This window comes from Cucurbita pepo, chromosome LG01 (assembly GCF_002806865.2).
Source record: "Cucurbita pepo subsp. pepo cultivar mu-cu-16 chromosome LG01, ASM280686v2, whole genome shotgun sequence".
Classification (NCBI taxonomy): domain Eukaryota; kingdom Viridiplantae; phylum Streptophyta; class Magnoliopsida; order Cucurbitales; family Cucurbitaceae; genus Cucurbita; species Cucurbita pepo.
This window is the reverse complement of record NC_036638.1, coordinates 17,537,638-17,552,728: the sequence shown is the minus strand read 5'-3', so window position 1 is coordinate 17,552,728 and position 15,091 is coordinate 17,537,638. Positions and strand designations below refer to the sequence as shown.

The 15,091-nt window shown below is 36.1% G+C and overlaps 2 protein-coding genes and 1 long non-coding RNA gene across 5 annotated transcripts; 1 reads left to right on the top strand and 2 right to left on the bottom strand.

Annotated features, from left to right (window-relative positions):
• The first annotated feature begins 122 nt into the window (after positions 1-122).
• On the top strand, positions 123-2,796 carry LOC111796988. 2 transcript variants are annotated; one of them, XR_002815464.1, is made up of 3 exons: positions 123-167; positions 619-1,228; positions 2,485-2,796. It is a non-coding gene; the product is annotated as an uncharacterized LOC111796988 (long non-coding RNA). The 2 variants fall into 2 exon arrangements; XR_002815463.1 differs by lacking the exon at positions 2,485-2,796 and having other exon boundaries at positions 619-1,244.
• Positions 2,797-4,526: 1,730 nt separating this feature from the next.
• On the bottom strand, positions 4,527-7,383 carry LOC111779578 (amino acid permease 3-like). The gene is made up of 7 exons (XM_023659645.1): positions 7,234-7,383; positions 6,577-6,670; positions 6,253-6,486; positions 6,088-6,181; positions 5,781-5,995; positions 5,511-5,650; positions 4,527-5,429 (listed from the first exon to the last, which is right to left on the bottom strand). Exons 2-7 carry the CDS (start codon positions 6,668-6,670, stop codon positions 4,776-4,778), a joined length of 1,431 nt encoding a protein of 476 aa, XP_023515413.1. The 5' UTR covers positions 7,234-7,383; the 3' UTR covers positions 4,527-4,775.
• Positions 7,384-11,549: 4,166 nt separating this feature from the next.
• On the bottom strand, positions 11,550-14,866 carry LOC111802635 (chloroplast processing peptidase-like). Of its 2 annotated transcripts, XM_023687070.1 has the most exons (6): positions 14,403-14,865; positions 13,969-14,031; positions 13,811-13,879; positions 12,797-12,883; positions 11,954-12,021; positions 11,550-11,802 (listed from the first exon to the last, which is right to left on the bottom strand). In XM_023687070.1, exons 1-6 carry the CDS (start codon positions 14,610-14,612, stop codon positions 11,733-11,735), a joined length of 567 nt encoding a protein of 188 aa, XP_023542838.1. In that variant the 5' UTR covers positions 14,613-14,865; the 3' UTR covers positions 11,550-11,732. The 2 variants fall into 2 exon arrangements, with proteins under 2 accessions (XP_023542838.1, XP_023542845.1); XM_023687077.1 differs by lacking the exons at positions 11,550-11,802; positions 11,954-12,021 and adding an exon at positions 12,439-12,653 and having other exon boundaries at positions 14,403-14,866.
• Between the last annotated feature and the right edge of the window lie 225 nt (positions 14,867-15,091).

The window sequence follows — 15,091 nt, the reverse complement described above, 5'->3', positions numbered from 1 at the left end:
AGGTATATATAAAGTCTCGTGTGTCAAGTCATTTCTGCATACCATGTACGAGCCCAACCCTATATTTCAACATCCAACTCAAGGGACACGACCCAGTGTCATTTTCGTTCGATGTCCACTTAATNGAACAGAAATATACCGCAGAGAAGGTTTTTGATATTCTCAAGGTGACTTGAAAATATTATCATTTTCACCTCTTTTTTTTTTCCCACTATTTAGCATCCTAGTTTCGAGCCTGCATCTCAACTTGGTTTCTGATTTCTAAACGATGAAGGCATACGATCTTTCAAGTTTGTTTACATGTAGAGAACTGGGTTATTTGTTTTTAATTAAAAATTTCATGGAGCTTCAACTCTCCAATGCAGATGCTGATTATGTATAGAATTAGAGACTACTTGATGATTTCCTCTTTGGAATGTTTCTATGTGAAAATATAACAATCCTAGGAGAAAGAAAGAAACAAATGATTTTGATTGATGACTATTCTTCCCATTTTACTTGTACCAAGAATTGGCTGATCAATTTATGACTGCTTTTAGATTCGAAGTCTAATTCAATTACTAGTTTTACTTGTTTTAACTGTCGTATTACCGTCAAATTTTTCTTACATTGAAACAGGAAGCCTGGAATAAGTTCAGCAAAGAGGAACTTTAGACACATCTTGGATGATTCTTTTCTTCAACCACCATTTCACCTGCAAAGTATGAATATTCTACTCAGGGAGAGACGACTAAACTAGCATTACAATCGTCGGCTGTTTTCTTCAGGTCGGTCTGGAGGCCATGGCGGCCATAATCGTGTTCAACATATTGTCAGAGAAAGAACTAAATGGTCGTCATTACTTGACATTGGGGTAATACTTGGATCCCATAGGTTAAACCATAGTTTCATACCCAAATTATATTGTGATTTATCTCGTTCCCCAATAAAATAGAGCTGATGATTCTTTAAATTTGCACCAGATTCATTGTTTTTGTAGAGTTTATTTCTTCCATTTTTCCTCTTTCTTTCTCCTGGGAAGGAGTTGTGGGTTAAAAGTTGAAACATCTTCCATCCTTCCTGTATTTTGCTGAACTGTACATTCAACATTTTGTATTGTATGTTGCAGGAGTATCCTTGAGTTGTGTAACATGTGGAAACTTTTCTCATTAACTTTCTCATTCTTTTTCCAGAATGGTTCTTTCCTGGAGCCTAAGTGAACCGGTTAAAACATGTTATTGAATAAAAGGTTAGAGGTTTGAATCTTACCTCCATATAATGTTGTAGTAGAAAAAAGAAAATGCCCCGTGTTTCTTTTTACTTACCTTTACAAGGTTGGAAAGTCAGGTGGTGATGCCCAGTTTTCTAACTTTTGTGGAAGAGACCAACCATTTGATTTGATGTTTTGATTCGATTTGATTCGACTGATACTTCTTTTTCAAGAACTTGTATGATCCAAATTCTATGATGATTTAGGGGTAAAATGAACCAAGCTACACTATATAAGCAACTAGATAGGCCAGGCCAGGACTGAATGTCACTTTGAAAGTGAAGAGATCAGGTTTCTGTCTTAGACTTCAAGACTCATCTCTCCATTGAGTTGGCAAACCTTCATTTGCTTTACTTCCATTACAGAGCACCCCATTAAGTAGGTTGAAGAGAAGAAAAACATCCACATTCATTGTACCAAAAACTGCAGTTTCTCAGTTATAGAGCTTTGTCTTTGCCTCTAATCATTAACCCATTTAAAGCTCTAAAAAAAATGCACTGAAAGAAAGTGGGGAAAGATAAAAACAAACACATCTCGGCCTTTCCCTTGGTCCTTGGAGATTCCTCCAGATCTCCACTACAATCAAAAGCAAATCCCCACTAAAAAGAAAGATGAGAGAACGACAGCAACCCTTTTCCAACGAAATCATGAAACTTCCCGGAAAGATAACCCCACAACCCACTTTTCATCCTTAGTTTTGGTGTTCCCTACCACTAGCAACGAAGCCGCCGCTAAGTGGGCGGCCGCCGACTTGAGACTTTCCGGCGCTTTTGAGTCCTAATGTTATTGGTTAGGTTTGATTTTTAGAGCTTGCTTTTGGCCGATGAAGTAGGAAGAATGATTGTAGTAGCGTAATAGTCCAAGTCTATCGCTAGCAGATATTGTCAGCTTTAACTCGTTACATATCGCTGTTAGCCTCACGGTTTTATAAAAAATGTTTTGTTCCTCTTTCTAACTAATGTGGGATCTCATAATTAGGCTGGTACCACTTTATCTCAATAACTTTTCAGGGTATTTTCATCGTTTCTCTCTCGTATACCAAGCTGTATAATAGTCCATGACTTTGAACATCAATTTCATGTGGACAAAGGCTGTTTTATCTTACTTTCTTTCTTCCCTGCTTTTGATTCGCCAAAGATAAAGTGGTTTTTTGAATTGTATACATAGAAAAATGAGGCCAAGCTTTTGAATTCTAACTTTTAGCTGGCTGGTGGGAAATGTTCTGCACCTTTCAGAGAATATGGAGAGTTCTGTGCTTGAAAAGGAAACATATCAGTGAGCTCGTGGAGACTTGCTTGGATTTGAATTGGCAAAATGGAATCTTGAGTTGCTGTAAGCTGGCAGGAGTTGGATGGTTCCTTGTATAACTTTGGAGAGTTTAGATTCTTGAAAAGTAGAGGGATGGGAAAAGAAAGCGAGTGGGAGAACGTTGTGAGAGCGAGCTTCTACTTTCTCTAGGAGATAACTCGTTCGCACGTGTAAAGTTAAGAAATTAAACTCATATTTGCTTGCTAGGGTTTGCTTATCTCGAGCTATAAATACGTTAATCTCGAGAGTTACATGAAACTATATAAACCCACATTTAGAATTCAGAAACCGAACCTTTTGTTACAATAACCCAAGTTTTCATAATTTGAAATCAAACTTATATTTGCTTACGAGGGCTTGTTTATCTCAAGTTATGAATACATTAATCTTGGGAGCTACATGAAACTATATCAACCCACGTTCAGGATTTAGAATCCGAACCCAAGTTCCCATAATTTGTTTCATCGATAAAATCCCAATATAGAGTCTTAACATTTGATGAGCGAGATGAACGATTCAACAAAGACGGTATCTTTTTCCTTTAGGAAAAGAGAAGACATCACTTTCCTCACCCACCATTTGCATAAACCCTAAAGCGAAGATGATAAGTTGATCTAAGTCTTAAATATATAATTTTTGTATGAAATTCAAGTAAAGATTCAAGATTGTATAATGTATGGTTGGTGTATATTGACTTACTGTTTAGAACAGATGTATGAACATGAATTTGCACCTTCAATGGTGCTCTTGAAGGCATCTTTATTTGTCCAACCAATATTCATTTCCATGCAATGGAAATTCCTTGCCCCTTCTTATCTCCAAGAGCTAGAGAGCTTTGGTAGATGATTTTGTTACGGAAAAAGAATTTCACGTTCTTCCTTTCGATTTCGAGCTTTCTCCAGACCTCCGAGAAAAACATGAAAAAAATGCTCGAATGGTACGATCCCTCCGTCACCCCAAAATAAAAGGGGCGATCTCATAGTTCTTGATCTGTGAAGATACATTGTTAGGTGCTCCGTTTTATTTTCCCATTGAGGCCGAACCTAAACCTGTGCTCAAGAGATAGCTGTCCATATACTGATAAGGGATGTATGGATTCTCAAGAAGAGAGGAGCCGAGGTGTTCCCCCGAACCGCCCAGATCCCACGAGTAAATAGAAAATTGGATCTACATTAGATCTCACCTGAATCGACCCATCTATCCTCCCGAGGAGAAGTTTGGTTTCAAACCCCAGTTAAATGATAAACTGTTCCAGTAGCCATAAATGATCGCTTTTCCTTAATGCCTCATGATACTCTTTTGAGTTTTTGGCTGTCATTAACCTTTGCATCTTGTTTAAACATGTTTATCGAGAATCAATTCCTAAGACAACTTTATAATCAAAACCTCTCTAAATCCATCCATCCAATTGAGGTATATATAAAGTCTCGTGTGTCAAGTCATTTCTGCATACCATGTACGAGCCCAACCCTATATTTCAACATCCAACTCAAGGGACACGACCCAGTGTCATTTTCGTTCGATGTCCACTTAATTCTCGACAACAAATTTCCTATTTCTTTCTCAAAACATTTGAATTCTTACCAAAATTTCCAAAATAAAAACAAGTTCTTAAAACTTAATTTTTTTTGGCTACATGAATTTATGTCTCAGACCATAACTATACTACACAAACACAGAGTCAAACTTACAAAAATGTAGGTTGAATATTGTTCCACCTGTCTTTGACCACTTGCTATTTTATGGGAATTTGTTTGATAAATGGTTCCACTACTTTTCAGTTTATGCTATTCAAAGTCAAATGTAAGATTATGGTAAGTTGGAGTATTATATGGTAAGTTTCGAGTAGTATGATAACGTCGATTCGAGTATTATATGGTAAGTTTCGAGTAGTATAATAACGTCGATTCGAGTACAATTGAGTAAATAATACATAGATTATCATTTTAAAATTCGATAAATTTTGAACTGAAAAAGATAGCACGAAAATGTTTCATTTGTTTTTTAGTTCGATCGGAAATATAAAGGGTTCGAAGTTGGAAAGATCATAGTTTTTAACATGTACAATCATGATTTCATCTATTTTCTTGGAAACAACACTAAAAATAACCAACAGAGAAGAGAAGCTTCAGAGTTTGAAGCCTTTTTTATGAAGAACTTGAATTAAAAATGGCATTTGGATCAACCCCTTTTCATTGCAGCGCCTGATCAATCTGAATCAAAAGCTTGTGCTAAAGGGCTTGTAGGTCTTTAGATCTAGGACGACCCCGGCGACCGAACCGGCCGCCGCTGCTATCGAAATTATGAGACAGGCAACGCTTAAGATTTGCAGGCACAACCATTTTGAACTCCATTTTGGTATCTTCTTTTGAGCAATGTACATCTCCACGGGGAAGTAAACCGTGAGAGGCCAAAATCCTAGAGCTCCAAGGAGTCCAACCACGTCGTTGAAGAACGGGAGAAGCATCGAGATCACGGTCGTCACGATCACGAAAACCGTCCTCCAAACCAACCGGAAGAGGTTGAGTCTGTAGGGGCGGAACCCGGGAATCGGAATCTCTATCTCTTTGGTGATGAATTTACTATCAGGAAACTTTTCAGATGCATACTTTTCAAAGAAGGCAAAGAGAGGTTGGCAATAGACTTGGTAGGCACCAACAAGATGAATAACAATAGCAGCATTAGCAATGTCAAGCAACCAATAAGGGTTATAGAACCCGAACCCCGTGAGGAGGTTTCCCGGCGACAAGTCCCCGAACGCGGCGTACCCCGCACAACCACAAAGCATGTAGAACAACGTCGTGACCGACACGCTTACTAGAGTAGCCTTCTTCATTGTCTTGGCCTCCGAAGGCGGAGATCGAAGAGTGTCCTGTCAAACAAAACATAGCTCAATTAATCAAACCGAATCGAATCGAATCGAAACTTGACATCGAATTCTCGAGATTCATACCTGTATTTCGATAAGGATAATCGAGTAAGAGTATGCAAAAGCAATGTCTCCAAGAGCTTGGAAGCTCCTCCATACTTTTTGTGTTTGAGTAACAGTTCCAACGCTGATTCCAGTTAAACTCCCTCTAACTTTCCCATTTCCTAAAACAATCAAAACAAGAACATCATCAAAACCCACTTCGTGGAATCCTTAAAACACTCAAAACAAGAACATGAACAAAACCCACTTCGTGGAATCCTTAAAACAATCAAAACATGTCTGAAAATTTACCAGCAACTTGAGCAATTCCAAGGCCAAGCCCAATGGTTGAGTAAGTAAAAGACATGACAGCAGCAACAATGGATAGCCACCATAGCTGATCAAAATCTGGGATTTGAGAGAAGATTATCTCTATAATCCCAAAGGCTATCATATAAGGATTGCTATTAATTTGACAAGGATCTTTCCCTCCACTAGCATGGAAGCAATTCGATCTCTTAATTGCCCTGCAAATTCAAAGCCCCTCAAGAACATAAGAACACAAAAACCCCATGAACATAAAGAATCAAATCATTCATCTTTCAAAAATTTCACTCACATCATGCTTATGGCTGAAGCTATTGTATACCCAATTGCCACTCCAAAAAGATTGAGATATTGAACAAGCCCACATAATTTCACATTCAATCCTCCTGCAAATGAATCAAACGTTACCAACAAGCTCAAGTTCAATTGATTGCCGGAAATTCGGAGTTTTTCTCACCAAGATTGGCCTGAACGGCGTCCATATACGTATAATTTCTCTTGCCGGAAACAGGGTCGCCGGACCGGTAACAAGCAGAGAGAAGAATGGAAGTGTAATAAGTAACCATGGAGAACAAGAACATAACCGCCGGACCAGCAACCCATCCGAGCTGCGCCGTGGCCCATGCCAATGATAGAACGCCGGAGCCGATCACCGCCGTGATAATATGAGCACTTGCAGTCCAAATAGTCCCTAATTAACAGAACAAAACACCATAAGACTCTGTTTTGAAGAAAAACAGAGGACTCTGTTTTTAGTGTAAGAAATGTTCGCCGGAATTACCAGTTCGTTTGAGGCGGCCATCGTCGTCGAAGCACTTGGAACCGCCTTGAGGAACGGCGGCGGAGGAAACCCCAAAAGCTTGATCTTCACCCATCTTCAGAATCCAACAAAAAAGAACAAAAAAAATTCAGTCTTTTTAAAAAAAACCAGGCTGAAAGATGTTTTTATGAAAAAAAAAAGGGACAAAATCTTGGTTTTATAGAGGAAGAAGAAAGCACGTGTTGTTTAATCGAGGCTAAAGGATTGGACGCCATTAAATGCGTGTCTACGTTGACTGCCGACTAAATCTTTCTCACTACGTTGACTGCCGACTAAAACTTTCACTACGTTGACTCAAAATCTCAGCTTCCTTTCAGCTCCCATTTTTTATTTTCTTAAAAAAAAAATTGTTGGGTTATTATATATCATATTTCACATCGATCCAACTACACCGAGCATGACTCAACAATAATTGATTGTTACCCTTTTCATTTCGGTAAGAACCCAACACATTGATACCAATAAATTTAACCATACTCGATGCACATCTAATCTAAGTATATAATTAGGTCAAACAACGAGACTTCTAATCAATAACTAACTTCCCTGAAACAAAACAACTACAAACGGAAATAGATGAAATAATGCATGGATCAATGGACCAACGGACTGACTGACCTTGATAGATAAATTCCTCGACTCCGTCTAAGATACCCTTCGCTCGAGATGTTTACGTTTGGTTCTCTCTCTCGAACGAAAAGTTTAGGAGAGGAGAGAGAAGGGCCTTAGAGGAAGAGGAGATAATAAGGATGATAAGGGGTTTGAGTTTGTGTGAATCCAAATAATGTCCAATAGGCCTTTATATAGCAAACAAAAAGGCAATATGTACAAGAAACTATGTCCATTTCTAGAGAGAGAAAGAGAGAGTCACGTGCGAGAGAGAGAGAGAGAGAGAGAGAGAGAGAGAGAGAGAGAGTCACGTGCGAGCACTCTCCTCCCACCATTATTATTCAATATTTGAAGTAGAAGAAGAAGAATTAGGTTCTTGGATGGTTAAACCTTCGCCATACACAAAAAGAGTGTAGAGGAGCCAAAGAATACATTTTTTTTTTAATATTTATTTCTTTATTTATTTTATTAATATTAATATTAATAATTTCGATAAAAGCGATTTTATTTAAATAATCTCAAACTCAGTCGACCATCACTCTTTGTGCTCCCCTTCAAATAAATAAATAAATATCTATTCCCATAGGTTGAGGAAGGGAATCAAATTCCCGCCTATCATAAGCTCGTAAATAAAATAATATATTATTAAATGACATGTCAAATATATTATATACAAATTAAAATATAAAAAAAGTAGGGACGGTCCAAAGGTATGATTTAATTTATTAATATAAATTTTGAATACTCGAAATTTAATCTTTTGATAATAGTGAAAGGAGTGAAAAATACGACCATTGAATAAGGTATAGTATATATTTTGTTCTATGTCTCCAAAATTTTGCTTTGCTTTTTTGAAGGAATATTATTTGTCAAAAGTTTACGTGTGAAAGGGACGGATAAATGTTTATACTCTTTGCAGTGTATTTTATTATTAATTTTTAGTTAAAATATATAAAAAAAAGAATAAAAAAAAATTTGAATAAGAGAAAGTAGAGACATTAATCTCATAGATTCCCCATTTTTGATTTGATCAATTGGGCCAGGCTAAAAGTTTTATTTATTTATTTATTTATTATTATTTGAATGGTTATTCTTATTTTAAGGGTTAAATGCGTAAAAATACCATTTTCTGATGCTCGACGTGAAAAAACCAAGCCAATGTGGGGATTGTGTTCGTGGATGTTGTGCATGTTCGAGTAAAAAATGGTACAGGAATGAGTTGATAAAATGCATCTTCTTTTTTTATGGCTCAATCATGACTGCACTTTTTTTTTTTTGAAGGCTCAATCATATGGGGATTGTGTTCGTGGATGTTGTGCACGTTCGAGTAAAAAAATGGTACATGAATGAGCTGATAAGATGCATCTTCCTTTTCTATGGCTCAATCATGACTACACCTTTTTTGAAGGCTCAGTCATAGTTGCACCTTCCTTTTTTACGGCTCAATCATGACTGCACTTCAAAGGATGTAAGGGAACGTCGAGGTCACCCAAAATCTTGACTAAATCTTAGGCTGGAATGATATATATTATTATGTTGTAGTTGATTCAATTTGAAGATTCATTCGAAACCATAGGTTCGACGAAGTCGTGATGCCTAGGCATCAATCCTAAGGCAAAAGGAGGAACAAAGACAATGTCACCTAATACAACATTGAAATGTCTCGTATTTTTCACGAGCTTTTTCTTGAAAATGATAGAGAGAATATATATCAAGGGTTGTGTGAAGTGTTAGGAATCACAGACCTCTACAATAATATAATATTATTCACGTTGAGCGTATGCTCTCGTGATTTTGCTTTTAGTTTCACCAAAATGTCTCATACTAATAGAGATAACGTTTCTTACTTATAAACTCGATCTTCCTCTTAATTAGCTAAGGTGAGACTACTCCTCTCAATAATTTTCAACGTATTACAATATGGTTCGAATACAGACTAACCCGAGATTATTCGAATAGAGTTCTCAACCTAACCTAAATTGGATTGGATCGGATCGTGGAATTGTTTATTTTATTTTTAAAACACTAATAATTAAAATCTCATTAAATAAAATAAAAGCAAAAATAAATTTATGTTTTAAATGTTTAAATAATTTAATACTATGTATCTAATTATGGAAAATGTAATAATTTCTTATTTTTGGTCAAATGACTAACTGTTAAATTAATTAAAACTCATAATTGAGATAATGGGTGTGGGGTCACAATTCATTCTGTTCGTACACGTGGCGAATCCTCCACCATCAAACTTTGTTCTTCAAATTCTTCGTGGTTTGCCTTAGGTCTTTTCATCATGAGGAATCCAATAAGATAAATAAATAATTAATTAAACATATTTAAAGTCGAAATCAAAATTTTAATTTTATTTAAAAAGGGATTTATGAAATCCATAAATTCAAATTCAAAATATTAAAATTTTGTCTTTAAACAAATAATATTATTTAAAAAGAAATTTTATCCAAAAGGACATACTTATCTTCAAAAATCCTTATCTTTTCATTTTTTTATTTATTAAAAAAAAACTTTGAGACATATTTTATATAATTTAAAACAAAATAAATTATGGTTTTTTTTTTTTTTTTTTTTTTTCATTTCGAACCTTAAAAATAAATAAAAAATAAAAAGAATATACTTCGAGTATAAATGGACCGTTTTTTAAAATTTTGGGAATCTTAGAATGTGGAGGAGAGCACTAAGAGTCATGGCCTATCAAATTATAATAGCTCATCCCTATCAACATATTAATGGTACGAAATAAATAATACTAACACATGTCAACTCATAAGTTTCGATATAGCATAGCCTTAATGGTTAGGTTAGTATATATCATTGACTTCAGTTAGGTCGATGAGACCCACACGTAATAGTCAATATGAAAGTAGACGGTACGTTGAAAATATCCTTAATCTCACAGTGTCATCATATTACGTCATACCCTGATATTAATGATCACTGTATGTGTCTGAAAAAAATTATATTTAGGTGACAAATGTAAAAAAAGTCACTCAAAATATAACACTTGCACATTATGATTTTAATCTAACTTAAAAATTTAGAGACTAAACTTATGATTTAACTCTTTTTTCGGGGGTTGGTTGTCGATTATACGTGTCAAAATCATCAAATTTAAACATTTCTCATAATAACGTAAAAAAAATATTAACCGTAACTCAATTTTTCACCCCCCAACAAAAAGAAACTGTACGTGAGCTCATCTGGTTCAACATAAGGTACTCTACGTATAAGTATAGTGGCTGAGAAACTGGGGCAACCACTCCCCCATGTGCTGATCGCTAGTGCATCCAGGGCCCTGGGTGGGAGGAGACCAGGACTCTGACAGCGTGCCTGTTGAAGAATGAGCCGGCGCATTTGATTTTGCCCAAAACTTTGTTGAGAATTACGGGAGTGAGTCCCACATTGGTTAATTTAGTGGAAGATCATGGGTTTATAAGTGGGGATACTATGTCTATTGGCATGAGTCATTTTGGGAAGTCCAAAGCAAAGGCACGAGAGCTTATGCTCAAAATGGACAATATCACACCATTGTAGAGAGTCGTGATATACACAGTGCTATACACTAATTTTGTTGGAAATACATATAATATTAGAAAATGATTGAGAATTTGAAAAGTATGTACAACCCATTGAAACCAAAGTGGTTTTTAAAAATAAAAAGGAAATTAAGAAAAATAATTGAAGTGTGTTCTTTGATAATGTGAATGGAACAAAACCCCTCCTATGATTGGCCAATTGGAAGTGCAAGTTGCTTGACAAGATAGACATGTCATACCAGTGGTTGAGAAAGATAGAGACACGTGAATTTCAATTATTTCTTTTTTATAAACATTTTTTAAATAATATTTCAAATTATTTATATTTTTATCCTTAAATTTTGAATTTAGAAATATCTATATTTTTTTTTACTTTTAAATTAAGAATTTAATCATTTTTGGTCATTTCTGTTAATTTTCTATTTAATTAATTATATAATTTATAATTAATTTGCACTAATTAGTTTTTCTCAAAAATAGAATTAGAGATTTGATACTAAAATATTTGATTAGAATCAAATCATATAAATGGGTGGAGATAATCAAGCATTTAGATTATAGAATCTTTACTTTGTAAATATATGGTTTCAATTTCTTACTTTATATCATATAGTTGCTAGAATTATTGATTGTAAAATGGAAAAAAGAAGTTCGGGATAAATCTCAAAGGAAAAATGAATGTCTAAATGCTGTCAAACGATTGAGAGAGTTTGAGATGCTAATAAACTACGTAACAAAAATGATGACGATCATAAATAAGATATGACGCAACTATTAATACCATGTTTCAAAAATATTATAAACACACCAGTTAACCAAGTTAACCAACCACGCATCAGAATAAAAAATTTTAAAAAATTGTTTCTTCGGCATTCATAGAATCATATCTATGAAAGAAAAATAAAACAATGTTATATGAGGATGTGGAACTTACAAACTTGATGGTGTTAAATGAAGTCATTTGGTAGTTGGGTTGTGGCAAGACCAGAGGTATCTCCCAATAATGTTCTTGATGGGAAGAGGTCCCCTGTTCAAATGAAGAACAATGAAATGAATACTCCATTCCTTCACTTCTATTTGCAACTTATATCAAATACAATAACAGAGATGATCAGAACCAGCACCCAGCACCCAGCAAACATAACATACATATATAACATGAACTTAGTAACACTGACCAAATATGGGAGTCGTAGCTGTTGTTGCGGTTGTCGCCCAACACGTAAACATGGCCTTTTGGAACTTGCTGCAAGTTCGAAGCAAGCGAAAATTAACAACTAGAAACTCCAAGTTACTTTCTGTGGGAAACTAATATGGTTTTAGTCAGAGATGAGCACATCTAATTCCAACATATCAATGCCATGAATTCGGAGATAATCTATGAGATCCCACATCGATTGGGGAAGAGAACGAAATATTCTTTATAAGGGTGTGAACACCTCTCCCCAACAGACACATTTTAAAAACCTTAAGGGAAAGCCCGAAAGGGAAAGTTCAAAGAAGACAATATCTACGAGTGGTGGCTTGAGCTGCTACAACTGGTATCAGAGCTAGACACCCGGTGATGTGCTAGCGAGGAGGCTGAGCCCCGAAGAGGGGTGGACACGAGGCAGTGTGCTAGTAAGGACGCTGGGCCCCGAAGGGGAGTGGATTGTGAGATCCCACATCGGTTGGGGAGGAGAACGAAGCATTCTTTATAAGGGTGTGGAAACCTCTCTCTAGCAGACGCGTTTTAAGAAGCTTGAGGGGAAAGCCCATAGAGAACAATACTATTAGCGATGGGCTTGGGCATTACAAATAGTATCAGAGCCATACATCAACCAATATGTCAGCGAGGAGGAGACTGAGTCTATCAAAGTCATATCATACCCAATCATCCTGCATAATCAAATCAACTTAACCATTTCGATTCTGCTATAAAATCCCAAAGGACGTGCTTTAGAAGTCTTAGTGCTGTCATAGAAAATTGCAGGATGATGCAGTGAAATGAAAAAGAAGATAGAGTTTGAAACAAAACTCACAGTTGACTTTGTGGTGTATGTTGGCCGCTCCGCTAAGAACCTTTCATCCTGAGCAACTCCATTGACATAGAGACATCCCTCACAAACCTGGAAGGTGTTGGATAAAAACCACATAAATGATTAGTTTCTTAAACTCTAGGAGTCTTCCCCTGCAAATTGATGTGGAATCTGTAGAAGTTTCTGACTAATAATAAGGAAACGTAGATATACATTTTGAGGAGTTCCATTTCTTGCATTATTCTCGTAGCTCTCTCTAACTAATCTCTAGGAGACTTCACACATTTTTCTGTATGGGCTTGAACAACCTAGAACCTCGGATACACCAAGTATCATAGTTTCTTACTACTAGAGCCACAGTTTAGGGGTACCTATGAGTGTACATTTATTGGCACCATGTTTAGTTGCATAGTTTCACGGTCATGCTTGTCCAAGGCGTAGTGTCTACGGCCGCATGTCGTATATCCCGATCATGCTTGTCCAAGGCGTATTGTCTATGGCCGCATGTTGGATATCCTGGTCATGCTTGTCCAAAACGTGTTGTCCATGGCGCATGCCCATTCCAAACTCATTTTACAAGCTTTCATCTTAGATACACCTTTACTATTTCATGTTGTGTCAATACGGAGGTGTGTGACCATTCACCAAAATCATGACTGCACTCGCCATGGCTAAAATGCCCCAAAATGTACTATAAGAGATATCACTAGTTGTCACTTCTTCCTACTCGGGTTATATGTTATCAAAACCGTTATTGTTGCCTACTCGCTTTTAGCTTATAACATTACTTTCTTTCAAACTGTTTTCAACGCATTTCCTCGCTCACGTTTCCTAAAAAATCTCTCTCAAACGTGACTCAAGGCTCAACCATATGCAACGTTGTCTGAGAATCCGAATATCTCACAGCTGACTTGTTCACTGAGTTAGAACAAGTGTCGCACAATCGCTGTCCTACTACCGCAAGAGTACGAATGTGACACATAGCAATAGCGTAACGATAAGAAAGCTCTTACATACCTCAACCATGTCTCCGGCTTTAGCAACAACTCTCTTTACAACGAGGTTCTCTTCTCTGCGTCCAGATTGCTATAGCACACCATAATTCCAACAGAGTCCTGTTAAAAAGCAAATTTGTTGAAGTAAAAGACATATAGGATAGTCATCTGTAAACTAACCTGTGTCGGGTCTCGGAAGGTTATAATGTCATCTATAGAAGGATTTCTGATGTAATAAGAAACCTGTAGAAGAACAAGATGCAATCAGAACATTAAGTATTAGTTTGAAAAAGATCACATGAAAATTTTCCTTACAGTCTAAGGTAAATGACATCAACAGTTCCTTTCATTCATGTTATCGTTGAGCATTTCATTTGTCTCGAGAACTCTAGGGTTTAAGTATCCAAAGTAAATTACCAACATAGAGTTCGATCTGATCTCAATCCACATCTACTTTTCTACGATCATCATTTAACATGCACAAAAATGCCCTAAAAAATCTAGGCGAACTCAAGAAATCAACTCAGAACAACAGAAGAAACCTAAATCGATTTCAAAATTTGATCGATAATTCCAAAATTCATCTTAAAACCAGAGGAACTCAACAAATTTACCTTCTCGACGAGAATCCGATCTCCGATACGAAGAGTTGGATACATTGACGACGATGGAATGAAATGAATTTCCAAATACATAGACCACAAAATCAAAACCACAAGACATCTGAGCAAGCCGTCAAATCCAGGCCATCTTGGAAAACCCCAACTCAAGCACGTCATCCATCGCAGCGTAGAATACAACATAAACGGCCTCAAAAAGCTCATTTATGAAATCGCAGAAATTCCTGAAGGATAGAAGCGAAAAACAAAAGAAATGCTCAGTAGATTTGGATTGAAATTGAAATGCCGAAAACTTGAAATACTTCTGTGGCAGAGAGAGAGGAAGAGAAAATCTGTAAATTTCCAGGAAAGTGAGGAGCAGAGAAAATTCAGCTGCTACAGTGATTCAGTTCCTTAACGCATTCACTTGAGAGTATGTTCTTCATTGATCAAATTTTCGTTTTCTATGTTTTTCCGCGAAAAAATAATTGTTATTATGATTCCAAAAAATTGTCAATTTCCATTTTTTTTTTTTTAATTTGAGTGTGACTATTTCATATGTTCGTATTTTTATTTATTTGTAAATTATTTCTACATTTTTTAATTAACATTTTAGTCTTGGTAGTATTTTTTTATTATTTTAAAATTTTTGTTTTCAAAATTTCAAACAAATGATGTAACTAACCCTGTAATGCTTTGCCACG